The sequence below is a fragment of the Uloborus diversus genome, chromosome 8 (genome assembly GCF_026930045.1).
Source record: "Uloborus diversus isolate 005 chromosome 8, Udiv.v.3.1, whole genome shotgun sequence".
Classification (NCBI taxonomy): domain Eukaryota; kingdom Metazoa; phylum Arthropoda; class Arachnida; order Araneae; family Uloboridae; genus Uloborus; species Uloborus diversus.
In genome coordinates, this window is record NC_072738.1 from 53,452,679 (window position 1) to 53,469,065 (window position 16,387).

Below are 16,387 nucleotides of genomic sequence, written 5' to 3' on the forward strand. Positions count from 1 at the left end.
CAACTAGACCCCACTAGGAGTCAACGTACAAAATTTCAATTTTCTAGGACATACCGTTTTTGAGTTATGCGAGATACATACACACAATCATACGTACATACGGACGTCACGAGAAAATTCGTTGTAATTAACTCGGGGGTCGTCAAAATGGATGTTTCGGGTGTTTGTACGTTCCTAGGCATATATCCACGTGTGGTTGGGTCGAAAAAAAAAAAAAAAACTCAAAATTCATTCGGGGGTGAGAAAAATGGAAATTAAGGCCGATTGTTGAGTGAAATTTTTTTTTTCGCGAATACAATACTTCCTTTTTTGTAAAAGGAAGTAAAAAAAGAAAAATTAGCACTTTATTCAGCATTATTGCAACAAATGCAATATGCGTATATTACACATAACTTAAAGCTTTTGAATTTGTGTTTGAAGCAAACAAAAGTATTAGCATTTTCTTAAGTTTTTCCCCCGATTGTACCAAATAAAATTGTACAGTATCTTTTCTTCAAATCTTATAATTTTTTCCCTTGCATTGATATCATAACATCATATTGTACCCATCTTCATTTGGCTGTTTCAATAAAAGATTATTTTTATGTGAGCATGTTCAGACATTTGAATTGAAATCAAACAATTAAAATAATTATTCAGCAATATCCAACTACAATAAACTTATAATTTAAAAAAAAGTACGTAACTTGTGTTTGATAATTAAAAAAAAAAGTTTCGGAGGACTTCATTAAAATCTTCTATTCTTTACAGAAATACGTGTTGTGCAAATGCGCAAGTGAATATTGAAATTGGTACACTATAACACTAATAGAATGCCCAAGTTTTAGTAATAACTTTCATAACTGGAATCTAGGTTCATGGATCCTTATGTGCATTTCGTGCACCCCCGATTTTTTCTGTTGTTTACATGGACCTCTTGGAGACCAAAGTAGACCCCTGGGGTCCATGTGGACTACTTTGAGTACCACTGAATCAGACAATCTCGAAAAAAGAGACATGCCTTCAGGCTCGTCATTTCAAAAATTTTCAGGGGGGGGGGGGGCAAAGAGTACGTTTTCAAAACATTTTGTGCGGAAAAACCTTAAAATACAAACAAGAATGCCCAATTGCATCATGTTTCTAAAATTCTTAGTGGCCAACTAACCCTCTCCTGATTGTCCAAATGATGGGCCTGCATGCCTTAAAAAATACCCCCCGAAAATTTTCAATGCTACACTTGTGCACATGCCCCCTTCACTGTATTACCACATGTTCTTGAATTCAGAAGTTTTCCACAATTGATTATAAGTACTTATTTTAATTTTAAAAGTATTAATTCCTAATGTTTTCGCGAGAATGTGTATACTACAAGTTTGTCTGTCCAGATATTAAAAAAAATATGTCAAACTGTAGAGTGTTTTTATATTTTCGATATTGTAAACTAGTCTCATCTTGCGGAAATCTTGATTAACGAAGACGACACACATTTTATGCAAATACAATTTTATTTAACATTCAAAAGCAGTACAGCGGTAAGGCGCCATACAAAAGAACTTTCTCCAATAACACAAAATACAAAACTTGTTTGGACCCAAATTTGCAAAAGCGTAAACGCTTTCTCCACAGTGTATACATAAAGCATTTCTATTTGCATGAAAAATGTACAATAGAATAGAGCGTCTCCAAATTAAATTAAAAAAAACAAAAACATGTATTTCAATTGCTCATATGATATCAATACACAAGAACACTTTCCTATTAGTTTTGATTACAGAAACAAAAAACTAACAAAATGAGTTATTGCAAGATCAGTATCGACTAAAAGGTTGAACTATTCATTTGTTTGAGGCAGAATTTTTTGGGGATGGAAGTAAATCTGTCTAAATAGAAGAATTCTTTCATTCAAATTCAACTCATTATACTAGCTACTGTTGTCTTATCACTGAACAAAGATCATTAATATTAACCTGGAGTTCACAGACGATTACAAAAAAAAAAAAAAAAAAATTCAAGGAAAGCTATATTCAATTCGAAGCTATATTCAACGAAATACTGCTCATCAATGAGTACCTCTTTTCATACTATTGAATGCATACTACTTTTTATCGTAACCACGAGTCAAATGTCAATTCAAAACTTCAACTTTAATTAAACTTAAGTGATTTACCAACAGATTATTAAGAGCAAGAAACTAATAGGAAAGTTTCAGAGTGTGTGCTTTGAAATTAAGGCACTAAATGTGATTGAACTGGACAGTTTTAACAAGAGAATAACATTTTGATATGTGCAAGGGTTAAAAACTTGAACAGGAAATAGTATGCTGCAAAATTGCAAAGCAATATTATCTAAATATCTTTAAAAATCAAAAATGAATTAAATTTATATTTACAAATCCCTCTTAGAAATTGTTCGACGTATTTAATTATTTAGAAGCAGTTATTTTTTTCTCACTAAAAAGTGGAATATAAAGGTAAAATTGGAAAAAAAAAAAAAAAAAAAAAAAAAAATTTGAATCGATTTCAGTCTGAAGATGGGCTAAACAGCCACAAAAAGAAACCGTTATGTTTTAGTTTCGGCGATGCTTTTTTAGTGCCTTTTTACCAGCACAATCCCATCTAACAATTTTTAAGTGCATTAAAATAATCAGTTTTTATTCAAAAGAGCGAGACCAGTTTTAATTTTGAGGATTAAGATTAGCTAATTAACAGTCAATTCTTAATGTTATAGAATGTATTAAGTATTGTATACAAATAAGTATTATATACTTCACTGCATATAATACTTACTGTTCATAGATTTTTCAAATATTTTTCAGTTTATCATTGTTATTAATTAGAAAATACCACATATAGTTTGAAAAGTGTAACTTGAGGAGTTACATTTAATTAGGAGGGGATAGAGATTGATCCTACACCTCTCCTTTGCTTATTAGAAGCTCGTACAGGGAATACATTAATAAAAATATCCATTTGATTAATAATTTTAAACAAAAAGAAAATTTTTAAAATAATAATGAATTACACGAGGAAGATTACTTAAGCATAAGAGTGAAATTTCAAATCTCAACACCATATTGAACATGAAGCTATCATTATGTTTTTTTTTTCGCTTGTATTACATATTAACTATTAATAAACAGGTAAGTCAGCAAAAGAAATTGCGTGCCGTGGGAAATATCCGAAACAAAATTTAAATGTTGCACAAAATGACTGAACCATGTAATTAGGAACAATACAAGAACATGAAAAAACAAGCTTTTCAATACAAATGTTTTAAGGCACCGTTGGTACAATATACAATCAACTTTATCAATACAAACATTTTTACAACAAAGATAAATATTCTACGCGGTTACGAGAATTCCAACTGCGTCAAAATCATATTTAAGAAGAAACTTGACAGAATGATCAACATGACAAAATAAATTTACAAAACAAATATAATCGTTGTAATTGAAACCTATTTTTCTGAAACAAAAAAAAAAGAGAAGACATTTAAGTATACAACAAGGTGAAACACAGAAAGAAAATTGTTAAAAGACAAAAGAAACCCTTCCCCAAAAAACGCACAAATACAATAATAAGAATTTAACGCTGTCGTAGTTTTTTTTTGCTGCATCCTATTTTCAGTGAATGGCACTGTACATATGCACAAAAATGTTTAGGAATTGAAAAGAGAACTTTTACTGCCATCACCATAGGAGGGGGGGGGGGGACTTGAATGTAGCGTCAAAAATTTTAAATGGGACAAATAGAAAAGCAAATTGAACTTGATTCTACAACTCAACAATTTTCAGTTCAACGGTTTTGATGGCTAGGAATTCGATTATGTAAAAAAAAAAAGTTGACGCAACGAACTTATAGCAGCAGAATTGAAGAAAAATTCAACATTTGGTTGTAATTCCTCAACAAAAATCTTCCAAGATTCAATAACAATTTAATGAACCAATTATTAAAATCGACGATATTCCTTCACATCTGTTGGATGATTTCATATTTCTGCCTGATATCCATGGGTTCTTTTTTGGGGTCCTTCTTCCTTCGGTTGGCAAGCATTTGGCGCATCTCTGAGGCGCTCATGTTGAGGTTCAACATTCCGTCCTCCAAAGTAGAGGGCAGCTGCCCGTTCTGGTTGCTGCCACCACCAACACTGTTGGTGCTGCGAGAGCTTTTAGTGGAGTGTGGTGAATCGGGGATGGATGTGTTGCCATCCATGGGGGTGGAACTGCGGGAATCAACCTGGAACGAAAATGGATGGAATAGTATTATGTCTCTAAAAGTAAATTCAAGAGAAAAAAAAAACATATGTTTTGCAGTCGATCTCGCTTATAAGGAGCGCAAAGTGCCTGTGATGTTCGTTATAACAGAGTGCTCGTAAAAAACGAGTTCGTGAAAAAAAAATCAAAAAATTTCATGGTTGCCCTTTTTCTCCTTTTTAATCATTGTTCAGTTCCCAAGAAGTTGGTTGCTTTGCCTTGAACTGTCTGAATGCCCCATAGGCATTTTGAAATGAACTACAAAAGGATTTGAACTTCGCAATTTTTTATGCACTAATGAAGATTCACATTTTGATTGCAAAACTGTTTTAATACGGATTGTGCTACATAGTTGTAACCAGAGATATTTTTATGCGCCCTTGCCTACAAGCGCTTTTCACGCATCAAATATCTTGCAAACTACTAGTATATTTAAATAACTTTGCAATTCTCCGTCCTGTTCCCCATCTCATTGTCAAGGTTACGGCACATAGGCGGCTCGTACGGGGGGGGGGGGGGGGCAACCGCCCCCTCACTATTCAAAGTTAAAAATAAATCGATTGAAAAATGATTTTCTACAGGGTGTATTGATTTTTTCCACCAATGTAACAACTAAAAATTCCAAACAAATGAACTTTCTCAATTTATTTCATAAAAGTGGAACTTAGAATTGGAAGGAGAAAGTCTGCGGTGGCCATCTGTCTTGATTTTTGAGACCATCTACTACATTTTTTGGCGGTCATAGATTCATAATTGTTAATAGTCTTTAATATAACCCAATTCTACAAAAAGAAGAGAGGGGGGGGGGGAAAAAAAAAACAGCCCAGCTTCAGGATTCCCCCCCCCCACTTTTTTGTTGCACCACCCGGTTTGTTGCACCTATGTACAGCACAACGGCATCCACATGGTGTGGAGATGACTGGGAAAATTATTTGGCCTTGACACGCCGAGTCTCAATGCATCCATTCAACGCAGCTAACAAAACAGTTGTCAAAGGAGATGAGCACTGTCTATAAAAATCAATTTGTTTGAGAGTAGAATATCTGGAGAAAGCCTTTTTAGGCATCACAAATATCAGTCAGCTGGTAGGTATCATAGCCCAATTTTTGATTTTTTAGTCATAGAAAGCGTTGAACCGATCAGAATCAATTTAAATCTAGTAGTGTAATACCAGGAGCGCATGGTGGGTGAGAGTACCGCAATTCATCGACTATATCAGCGTTCGTCCCATTGTCGTAACGAGTGTTGTTTTTCAAAATCATGTAACAGAATCAAGCGCTTTTTGTTGACCTTTATCAGCAAAAATGGACGTGGAAAACTTAACACACACAAATAAAGATTGATCCAGTTGCTCAGAGTTGATTCCTGCGCTTAGTTTTTCGAGGTTTCAGCATTTCAAAATCAAAGATTCCGCGAATACTCGACCAAACAAAAAAGTACAGATTACTACAATCGTCGACACTATTACATTTTACACAATGTAAATGTGTCGACAGCACTGTCGACAGCACAGTCGTCGATTGGCAGTGAACTATATTGCCAATGGTTGGGCGGAGGGGGGGAGTAGACATCAACGGGGGCTTAGGGGGTATGTACTCCCACGGAGGTTCCCCCCCCCCAATAAAGGTTAGATTTTTTGTACCTTGAAAATGCCAACTTACATATTTTTTGGTGTTTATAATTTAAACAAACAAATGTGACATGGCGTTTTCAAAGTAAAACAATCTAAAAATTGGTATACAAATTTTCTGGTTCATTTTAGATCATGTCACTTGTCTTAATAACAGACATTTTTTTGTTCTTTTTGACGGGGAGTCGTGCAGTGCCGTAGCTAGGCATTAAAAAAGGTAGGGCACTTGATTTGCACAGAAGGGCACTCCCAGAGACGCCGACTAAAAAAAAAAATATTGTGTGGGGCGGGGGGGGGGGGGGGCATACCGGAGGTTCTTGCAGCGGGAATTTTTATAACCCCGAAAACTCGACGAGCCTGAAACATATTTTTTGGCTTTAAAAAAAGGAAAAATTAAATACAAACATGTACAGTATTTTTGTAAAAAAGTAATTTAATTTACACATGTTTTTTAAGACCAATTTTTTTTTTCATTAGTGATATCGGCTAACATATTCAAATGTAAACGCAGTCTCTCAATGTCTAGGTCATTTTTAAACTAGTATGTTGTGGCCATCACGAAACTTTCTTCTATATTTTTCTTTTTTTTCTGATCCCTCCCCATGCTTGACGAGGAAGCAATATTCCCAACAAAAACAAAATTACACATGAAAAAACTTGACGGCCATCCCAATGTCTGAATTATTGCAAAAGCAAAGCAAAGAGCGAAAATTGAAAGTTATTCTAAAAGCCTTGCTTGAATTAATTACAAATATTTTATTTGTTAACAAACATAAGATGGCAACAGTTAAAAATTTTAAATCATTGAGATAATATTTCCAATCATTTCCATACAATTAAAATCACGAGAAATACGCAGACGACAATCTATTACGATTTATCTTTCTTATTGTTGCATTAATAAAGCTATTTTTATTCGCAAAAAAAAAAAAAAAAAAAAAAAAAAAAAATCAACACCTCTTGGAGTGATTGGCGTCAAAATTGAACCAAAGCCTGTTTACGTATGGATTCACATATATTCCAAATTTCAACCAGAACGTAGCATTACTTCTTGAGATAGGGTACTCACAATGGAAAAAAAGAACGGGCGATTGCGCTACCCCCTTTTTAGCTGTTGACACCAAAATAAAATCAGCTCTTATACCCACTAAGGGCTACTTGCCGATAAATTTTTCTTTCATTCCGTTCATTATTTCTTGAGATACAGCAGTCACAAGTGACGACCAAAAAACGTTCTATAGCTCAACCCCCGTTTGAGTTATTAACACCAAAATTGAATCAGCACCTGTTCCTGTTAATGGCAACATATAAACCAAATTTTGTTCGATTCCGCCAGTTACTTCCTGAGGAATAGCAAGCACGCGTAACTCAAAAAACGTCCCATTGCTCCACCCCCCTTGGAGGAATTCGCGCCAAAAACCAATGGGCACAAGTTCACATACGGGCACATATGTGTACCAAATTTCGTTCGATTTCATGCGGTAGTTTTTGCTGTAGAGCGGCCACAAAAAACTGGTCACACACAGACGTGACACACATACATACACACACACATACACACACACAGACAGACAGACATTTTCCAAAAATAGTCGAAATGGACTCAGCACACCTCAAAACGTTCGAATCCGTCAAAATTCGAAATTCGAAAATTTGCACGAATCCAATACTTTCTTCTATATATTAGATATAGAAGAAAGTAAAAACAGTTGATTTTTCAAAATTTGTTTCACCTCTGTTTAATAAAAGCAAGCACTCTTGTTCAACTGCAATGACCTGTGGGAATCCAGTTGATGTAAATCGCCCAATAATGCAAGATTGCACCATTTCACAAACCTCATCAATGTATTGCCTCGTAGTATTTTGGAATTTTGAAAGTATGCGGTGAGCTGGCCTCGTTGTTTTCATACTTCTTTGGTATACGTCGATTCTGACGAAGCGAAGGATGTTGAATTTGTTCATTTTGTGAAGGTTTTTCTTTTAAACACAATACCCAAAAGTATTCAAAACTATCACGCCTCCCATTTAATATACAAATCAAACCGTCGTATATTTTTTCCAGATCAGCAACACTTAGATGAGCGCGTCGCAGCGCTGTCCACCAGCAACTGATTTGACCCGTAAGTTCGCGCACTGGGACAAATTCTAAGTATGCTTGCAGCACCGTAACACTATCATAATTCACACCACTCGTTTTCAAGTTAACCTGCTTATTACCGCAATAATTATTTGTTTTAACTCATTACTGAATGTATTTTACAAGGTAAACTATCTGGAAACAAAGAAAATAAAAGTTAAATTTATGAGTTTAGAAAGCATAATATAACTAATAATTTTCTTGATTTATTGGGGGGCTCTGCTCCCTCAAAAATATTTTTGAAGGGGCTCGGGCCCCCTCAGGCCTCATGGAGTCGGCGTCACTGTATCCGCCCTTGATTACAAGTTCATAATTTGTTTGGAAGCTTGCTGGAGACAAAGAAATGAGTCAAACGAAAAACCAATACGGAGAAAAACTTTCACGAAATTAATTACACTAATAAGTGGCAATAGTGATTAATACCACCAAGTAAGACTATGAGTGAAAAGTGAAAGAGACTCTTACCTCCTCTTTGGCTTTTTGTACAGGACTATCAAGAGGTTTTCCTTTGATAATTTTTGGGCTAGACTTCTCCTCGACTTCTCGGACATGGGGTTCTTCGACCGGTCCGTTTGATTCGTGAGAAACTTTGCCGTTCTGTTTGTTTTCCTGAAAAAGATAGTAAATACATTAATTTCAGAAGGAATCAACACTTAGCCTTAACTAAAGCCTTATTCCAAAATATTTAAGGAAATAGTAAAAGTTATCAAATTAAGTTATATGCTAAAATATTTATAGTTACACTGCCAAACTGCCATTATACCCCATGAATAAACTGTTCATCTTGACCTTTCAAATTACAGGTTAAGAATATTCTGTATATCTTAGATTAAAAATGGTTTTGTCAATGATCGTTTGCTTAAAAGCATCCAATGACACAACAATCAATGATCGTGTGTTTGTATTTCTGAAAAAAACATCTAATAAGACAATCAGTGATCATGTGTTTTATTTCTGAAAAAGCATCCAATGATCATCCAGTGATCGTTTTCTTTTTTCATAGAAAGAAGTGAAATAAAGTGATTCGGCACAAATTATAACGTAAACTGCAAGCATGTTTTTCGAATTCACAAGCAAGTCTCCTTCAGTGAAAATAAATATAGCTATGTCACAAAAATAACTATTTCTATGTATTGAAAAATTCTAGCACATAATTTCTCATTGAAATTTGTACCATTTCATGACATTAATTATGGCAACTGGAAATAATTTAATTGCACAACTTAGAGCCGTTACTTAGGTTCTGTGTTATGATGTCGATTAATAAAGTACACTGAATAATTATTGAATGCATGGAGCAATTCAGCGTTTTTGGTAAAGTGCTCCAAATTCCAACATCATATCGAAACAAACCGAGTCAAACAAGTAATTGCTTCCTGTTGGAGAATCATAAGACGTACTAAGATTGGCAATACTGAAACTAACTTTCTGAAAGGATTATGATCAACCTTTCCAGCAGGGGCACTCCGAACTAAACAATTTTAAGGGGGGGGGGGGGAGATTCTTAATTTACCAAATGGAACTCCAAATTTTACCAATTGATAAAATACAACCTTGCGCATGTACCTACATCTAATCACAAGAACCAATATGTGTCATTAAAACAATTCCAATTTTGAAATACGGCCTCCCAATCTTCCGAATCGTCAGCCAAACTAGCCGAAAAAGGAAATTTTTTGGAGGTCAATGTGACCTCCCATCGGGGCGTCCTTGCTTTTTCAGGTACTTTCGTTGCAAAAGAAACCCAAACTCACCGAATACAAACCAATCATTGCAACAGCAATTGCTAAATTCGTATGCTTGCTATAAAACGCAGATGAGTACCAAAGCCAGGAGTGAAAGCAACATTTCGCAATTATTTAAATTTCTTTTTAAAAGCCTGCCAGTTCCAAGCATTACAAGAAGCATCAGTATCCTCAATCCCACTGACACACTTTTCAACTGCCATCCCACCACGAGGATTCAATCCAGGAAAAGTATCAATATTACTAATTAAAGGAAAAAAAAACAAAATTCCGAATGTTGGTAGCAAGAAACCAAGAGGCAGCCTTCACCTCTTTCTTTTTCTCATCAAAATTTCAAGAAGAGAGGGAAGGGAACACCTGGCATCATTGACGAAGAGAGGTCGATACACCTGAGGCGGGTCATGGCCAATGTGAAAGTGACATCCGACAGGTTTCCATCCCACCTCTAAAATCGTTCCTCCTCCTCCTCTGGAGTGATCCCGCGGGTTCTGTGGAGCTAATCACTCCATTTTGTTCGGAAATTAGGTGGATGGGTCTCGAAACTATCAGCTTTTGCAGTGAGCCGCAGTTCACTTAACATTTTATTCGTAGTCATTGACTTTATTTGATTTAACCTCAAATTTGACAAATGCTTTATTTGAATTCCGTTTCTCATAACCAACTCCTTGTTCACGTTAGGATTTTATTACACAATGCAATGAAATAAGTTTAAAATTTAAATGCGAATATAGTTAAACGCGTATTTTATATGTAATATAGACTGAAATGCTTTGAGAAATTACAATGGTCATTCTTAATTTCGGAAAACAATAATTTTACATCTACAATTACAGCAGGGGTGCCACTTTTCAGTAAAGAAGACGGAATTCCACCTTTTTCAAGATTCGGCGAATGAACATCTGTCCTTCAGGGCGATTCTCGAAAAATTGTCCCGTGCGTAACGCTAAGGTTTTATTTTTTTCCAGCTAATCAAAGTCTTCAAAAAATAATGCGGTTGGGGAATGTAATACATGCTTTAATATAATATCAAAGCATAACAGTTAATCCCATATTAAATTAATGGTTACTTGAATAAAATGAAAAACTTAGCGTTACGCACGGGACATTTTTTCGAGAATCGCCCTTCCATTAAAAGGTGGCAACCGAAAATACCGAACGACGCCGAATCTTTTAAAAGGCGGAGTTCTGTTTCTAGTGCTAAAAATTGGTACTCATTGTTTAGAATTTGAATGAATCAGAAAATAATCATTGTACTTTTTCTGGTGTACCAAATGATTTCTTATTAACCAAAGGAAAGTCATAAATTTTATGAGAATAGGCAATAGTTTAAAAAGTGGAAGTATACTTGTTGCAATTCAAATAATTTCATTAGTTTGACGTAACAACAGGTTCAGCGATTGAAAAACACATTTTTCGAAGCAGAGAATTAAATTTTAAAATCGGACACGTACATTCGTCACAGAATTAATTTATAAAAGCTCAACAGAAAATTTCAACCGACATAAATAATTTTTCCGACTTTTATATAAACCCCCAACTGCATGAAACGCAGATAAATCTGCAAATCTGAGCCCTAGATATCAAAAGGCTTTTCGCAGACACTATTTTGTCATTTAGAATCTGACAGAATCTCCCGAGCAAACGCTTCACAAAACGACCAACATATTTTACCCTTAAAAGATGGAGCTTATTTACAACTTCCTCTTAACAAAAAACTCAATCTATCCATATAACACGCACACGATCCTTAAATCATCAAAAACAAAGCTACACGCCACACGCGCACCGAAAATACAAAACATTGCGTTGGCACAGAAGTCATATGCAACTTCACCTATCAGCTATAGACAATGAAAACAATTTCCGCTTTTTACCCTCACGTAGAAAAAAAAAAAAAAAAAAGAGACAAAAAGTACGTATTCAAGGACACGGGTTGGAGTTGTCAAGAACGATTTGTTCTTTTAGATTAAAAAAACTGACACGGCATCGCATCACATTGAAATCATGCTCATCTGTTATTACAGCACTTTTCCTACATTGCAGATTTTTTTCCCTAATTTTGTGATGAAATAGACTTTAAAGGAAGTACGGTTTAGACGTCTGACGCGTTTTCAGACTTTTTTATGCGTCCAATTAAGTTATTTAGTAACATGTAAGGAATAAAAGGAAACTAACATGCGACAATGAATAGAAAAAATTAAAGTTACAGACTGATTTTGCATAAAGTAAATTTTGTAAAACAAGGGAAATCAATTTCAGAAACATGGAAAAATTAATAACATATATATTCAAAATTTAAATAAACTTTTATTTCTTCACTGATGATTTTCAAAATCTCATATTTCAGAATCTCGGTCTAATAATAACCAATGAACAAGTCTTTTCTATGCGGTTTTCTGAGTTGGTGGTCAAATCCCAACACATAGTATATGAGTAGGAACTAGCATGATTCTAGCGTTAATTTTTTTCACCACTTTCGCTTATTCAACACAAATAAACAAGGCTGCAGAGTCAAAACGGACCCCTTGTCAGTTCGGTCACCGGATCCCCCTCCCCCCGTAAAAATAATAAAAGTTATACTACTCCGGTTCCGAGTCGGGTCCCTAGTTTTCGAGTAGGCTGACATGCCTTCTCGTCGGCCCTGCAAGTGAACATGTCAAAGAAATTTTACTATACTTGAAAATTCTCGCCAACAATTCCAACAAATTTTTGATAGAATAATTGAGTAAATAAAAAAATGAATGAAGAAATTAAAATAAAATGAAACAATAAACAAAGAAATAAATATATAAATAAGTTAATGCATAAGAAAAATTAAATGAATGAATACAATAGCGAATGAAGAAAATAAGTGAACGAATGAGCAAAAAAAGGGAATTTTTAAATGAAAGAATGTGAATGGGGAACACAACTACTTAACTAATACGTTAAAAATTGAATAAATGAATGAAATGGACTATATATTTCACTTTGCCCCATCCATTTTGCCCCGCATGCACTTGACTAACTGTACAAAGCATTTGTAACACAAATAAGTTTAATATTAAGCAAATTAATATTGCGCTGTATATTAGTAGGTCTCAAATAATATTAAAAATATTAACAACAATACCTTCATAATTTATTAATAACAAAAATAATTTTTGACTTACGACAAAATATTATAAGTATCAATTTTTAAAAATTGCTTGTATTATAATATTCTTTGATTTTCAGAGGTAATTTTTTCTTGACTGGAATAGACTACATGTGTTACTACATAGTTAAAAGATCACTAGGCAGGTGGCGCTAAAAGGTGAGTAAATATTTGAACATTTTACTTTGCCCCATATTCCCCTTTATACAATAGAGACAAGCTAAGATGCCGTGAAAAAATTCTAATTCTTCGAAGGGTGCCATAAATCGGAAAAGTTTTAGAGCCCCTGTATACAATTTCGAGTATGACAATTTCGTCAGCATTTCATCGTCAAAGCAAAGATTTTCCGAAATTTTGGTAAATGTTTGAAATGCATCTCTAGTGAAAGAGGTTGCTCTCATGTAGAGAAGTCTTGAACTCAACACCTTGTATGTGCCTCAGAAAGAACGTGGCAAGTATAAAACAGCTCACACGAGCGTTAAATGGAGAGATCCAGCAGTCTAACTGCATAATCTCTTACCGAGATAATTTTAGTGACACAGCTGACTAAGCGGTCACGAACATCAATTGAGAAACTAATCAACAATCACTCCACTTACACTCTTCTCAGGGTTTCAAACGACAATTTCGTCAGCATTTCATTTAATGATAGAATGCCATTACTTGCCCTGGTAATGGAAGAAGGGCTCACACATAAGTGAGTTCAGAAGTGTAAAAAAACAACACATACACACATTTTAAAATATTATAAATATTTCTGCTAAACATAATAACGAGTCTGCAAATTTCACAGAAAAATCAATCTTTTAATCTTTTTGTGCATTTTGACAGCCCATACTTTGCACCCGCTTAGTGGACCAGCCAATTTGTCATGAAAAATTATTATATTAAGCGAAATATTCTATAATCCGGGACTAGGAGCGCCCCGATCACAAAATTTTGGAAGGGCGGAAACTCTCACTATTTGTCCAACGGTACTCTAATTTTACCGAATGCAACTCTTAAATTTCGACAAATAGTGATAATTTTGCGGAATGGAACTTTCAACTTTTGTCGAATGATAATATAAGTCGAATGATATATAATTTTGTTAGACAAAATTTGCTGAATAAGGAAATTTTTGGGAGGTCACAGTGACCAGTGGGAAGCCCCTGTCCGGGACAAGCAAAAGCACATTACAACGGTTTCGTACAGTGAAAATTTATTACATTAAACGGGATTTTCTTTTAATTTTGATATTCCAATAAGCAGGGTCGCTGAGAGCCAAGGCGGGCCCTTAGTCAGTTTGCTCGCTGGGGCCCATAATCCCATAAAACATAAAGTTTATGTTACTACGATTCCGAACCGGGCCCCCACAAGGCCCGGGAGCCTGGATTCTGACTAGGCTTACTTGATCTTTCGTCGGGCCTGTCAATAAGCGGATTCAACCATGCTTTCAAAACTAGCGCTAATGATGGCTAGAAGATTTCTACTGGAGTTTGTGACAGCTACATACAATAATGGCAGAGGAAGGCGCCGTCACTAGAAAATATTTGTGAAAAAGATGTTTAAAGAAAACAAGTTTAGAATGTTTTTAATTAACGAACTCACAACTAAAAAAAAAACCCCGAGAAATCTACAAATAGTAGCATCGTTGGTTTTTAAGAAATCGATATGACTTGTTTAGTTGAATGCGCATGCTTTCTTTTAGGGAATGCTAAGACTTAATAAATTTATAATTTTACAAAGTTAAGTCAACGTTTTAAATTCACAAATTCACTGCAGCCAACAAAGAAATCTACATCGGATATTCACCGGTTGACTGTCCTGAGGCAAAATACTGGTTGCGGAAAAAACAGCGAGAGTTTCCTCTTCAGGGAGGCGGCGAGGGATATGCAGTTATCCAGAGCCATCTATAAGCCAGAACTATACGCCTGCTGGTTGGTGTTACTGCTCCTGGCTGGTGGTGTGATTCTGCTTCTGGTTTTTGTAGGGAATGATTTCCGGAAGGGGGGGGGGGGGTTCACAATAGGGTGGTTCAAAAAAACTTATTTCAGCTAGAATCCAGGACACCCTCTATTTTTTTTGTACTTTCTAATAGTATTTTTGAAAGTAATAATTATTTCTAATAGTAGTTATTTTATTGCAATGTATATGTATATTACTAGAGTATATTATAATATGTAGCATTTTTTTTTCAGTTCAATGTATTTTTTAACACCCCTCCCCATACTTACAAAGTTTGGGGGGGGGGGGGGGTTGAGCAATGAGCACCCTCTTTCAGTTGAAATAAGAAGCTAAAATTCTTCCAGTATATTGCTATCCACAAGTCTAAAAGTATTGAGGAGTGTCCCGTTATCTAGGAGAAACTTTTTTTTTTTACATGTATTTTTGAACCTCCCTAGTTCATAAGTGTCATGTTTGGGGATGAGTCGAGGGTCTGAGACCAATTTTTCGAAACATGTCCCCTAAATGCAGTTTTAGGCTACCTTATGACCACCCCCTGGATTCACGTCTGACACACCAACACATTTAAGAAAAACAAAAAGGGTTCTAGATTGTGGGTTAACCCCAAAACCACAAGAATTCATTTTTAGTCATAACTGGAACTTAGATAAAGGCACGGCGTTGGGTGAAAAGATGTTCCAACTCTCAGTAGTCACCGCATCATAAATAAACATGAAGCAACCAAGCAATGGAGTTAAAAGATATACGAATGTGTAGACAGCTCAACTCCACTCGACAAAGATTGCAATGTGTCTCTGACGTGCATTCACTTGTTATCTCAGCTGCAGAGGGTAGGAACTCCTCATAAAAGCAACCTTTTAGAAACCTATTACACAGGCGTCAAAACGAATCCTATTTGCACATGTAGCTATATATAAAATAAATGATTTATTTGAAAAAAGTCAGTTTATGACATCTTTGATAGTTAAATATTTTTCAAAATGCAGAAAGTATTCATGTAACACAGTACATGAATACTTCACTTCTACTTCACATACACTTCTATTTTTTGCAATTATCTAATCTTTAATTTTCCTAAAAGACAGCACTATCTTTGAATATCTCACAGAGATACGTTTTAAATCATAAAATCTATTTCACAATTAAATATTTAGTAGAGATATTTTTAACGCATCCAGGCTTAGCAAGCGTATTCCACGCAATGAAAATCTGAAATACGCCTCCAAAATTTAGTCAAGCGTATTTTTACGCTTTGTATAGTAAATAAAAATTTATAAAAAAAAAGGAAGGAAAACAATACATTTTAATTTTTAAAATATGATATTTTAATGTCTTGTTATTTTTCTAAAACAAACGATTCAACACATATCGCCTTTCTTTGACACTTTCGATTTCATCCTTAGATTTTGAATTTTTTTTTATAGAACAGATTCCTATAACCGATTTTATTATTTTCGTAAACTTCACAGCTTCAAAATAAATTTCACGCTTCTAAAAAATGTCAAGGTGTATTTTCACTCCTAGCTACTAGATCTCTGATGTCCAATAGGGTTGTCAC

The 16,387-nt window shown here is 34.9% G+C and overlaps 1 protein-coding gene across 1 annotated transcript in view; it reads right to left on the reverse strand.

Moving 5' to 3' along the window:
• Positions 1–1,465: 1,465 nt before the first annotated feature.
• The window catches only part of LOC129228304 (Na(+)/H(+) exchange regulatory cofactor NHE-RF2-like), a 56,028-nt gene continuing 41,106 nt past the window's right edge, over positions 1,466–16,387 (reverse strand). Inside the window, exons 2-3 of the mRNA XM_054862979.1 lie at positions 8,467–8,610; positions 1,466–4,217 (exon numbers count right to left, since the gene is read on the reverse strand). Of these exons, the coding sequence (XP_054718954.1) occupies positions 3,951–4,217; positions 8,467–8,610 (411 nt within the window). The 3' untranslated portion in view covers positions 1,466–3,950. The remainder of the gene's footprint in view (positions 4,218–8,466; positions 8,611–16,387) is intronic.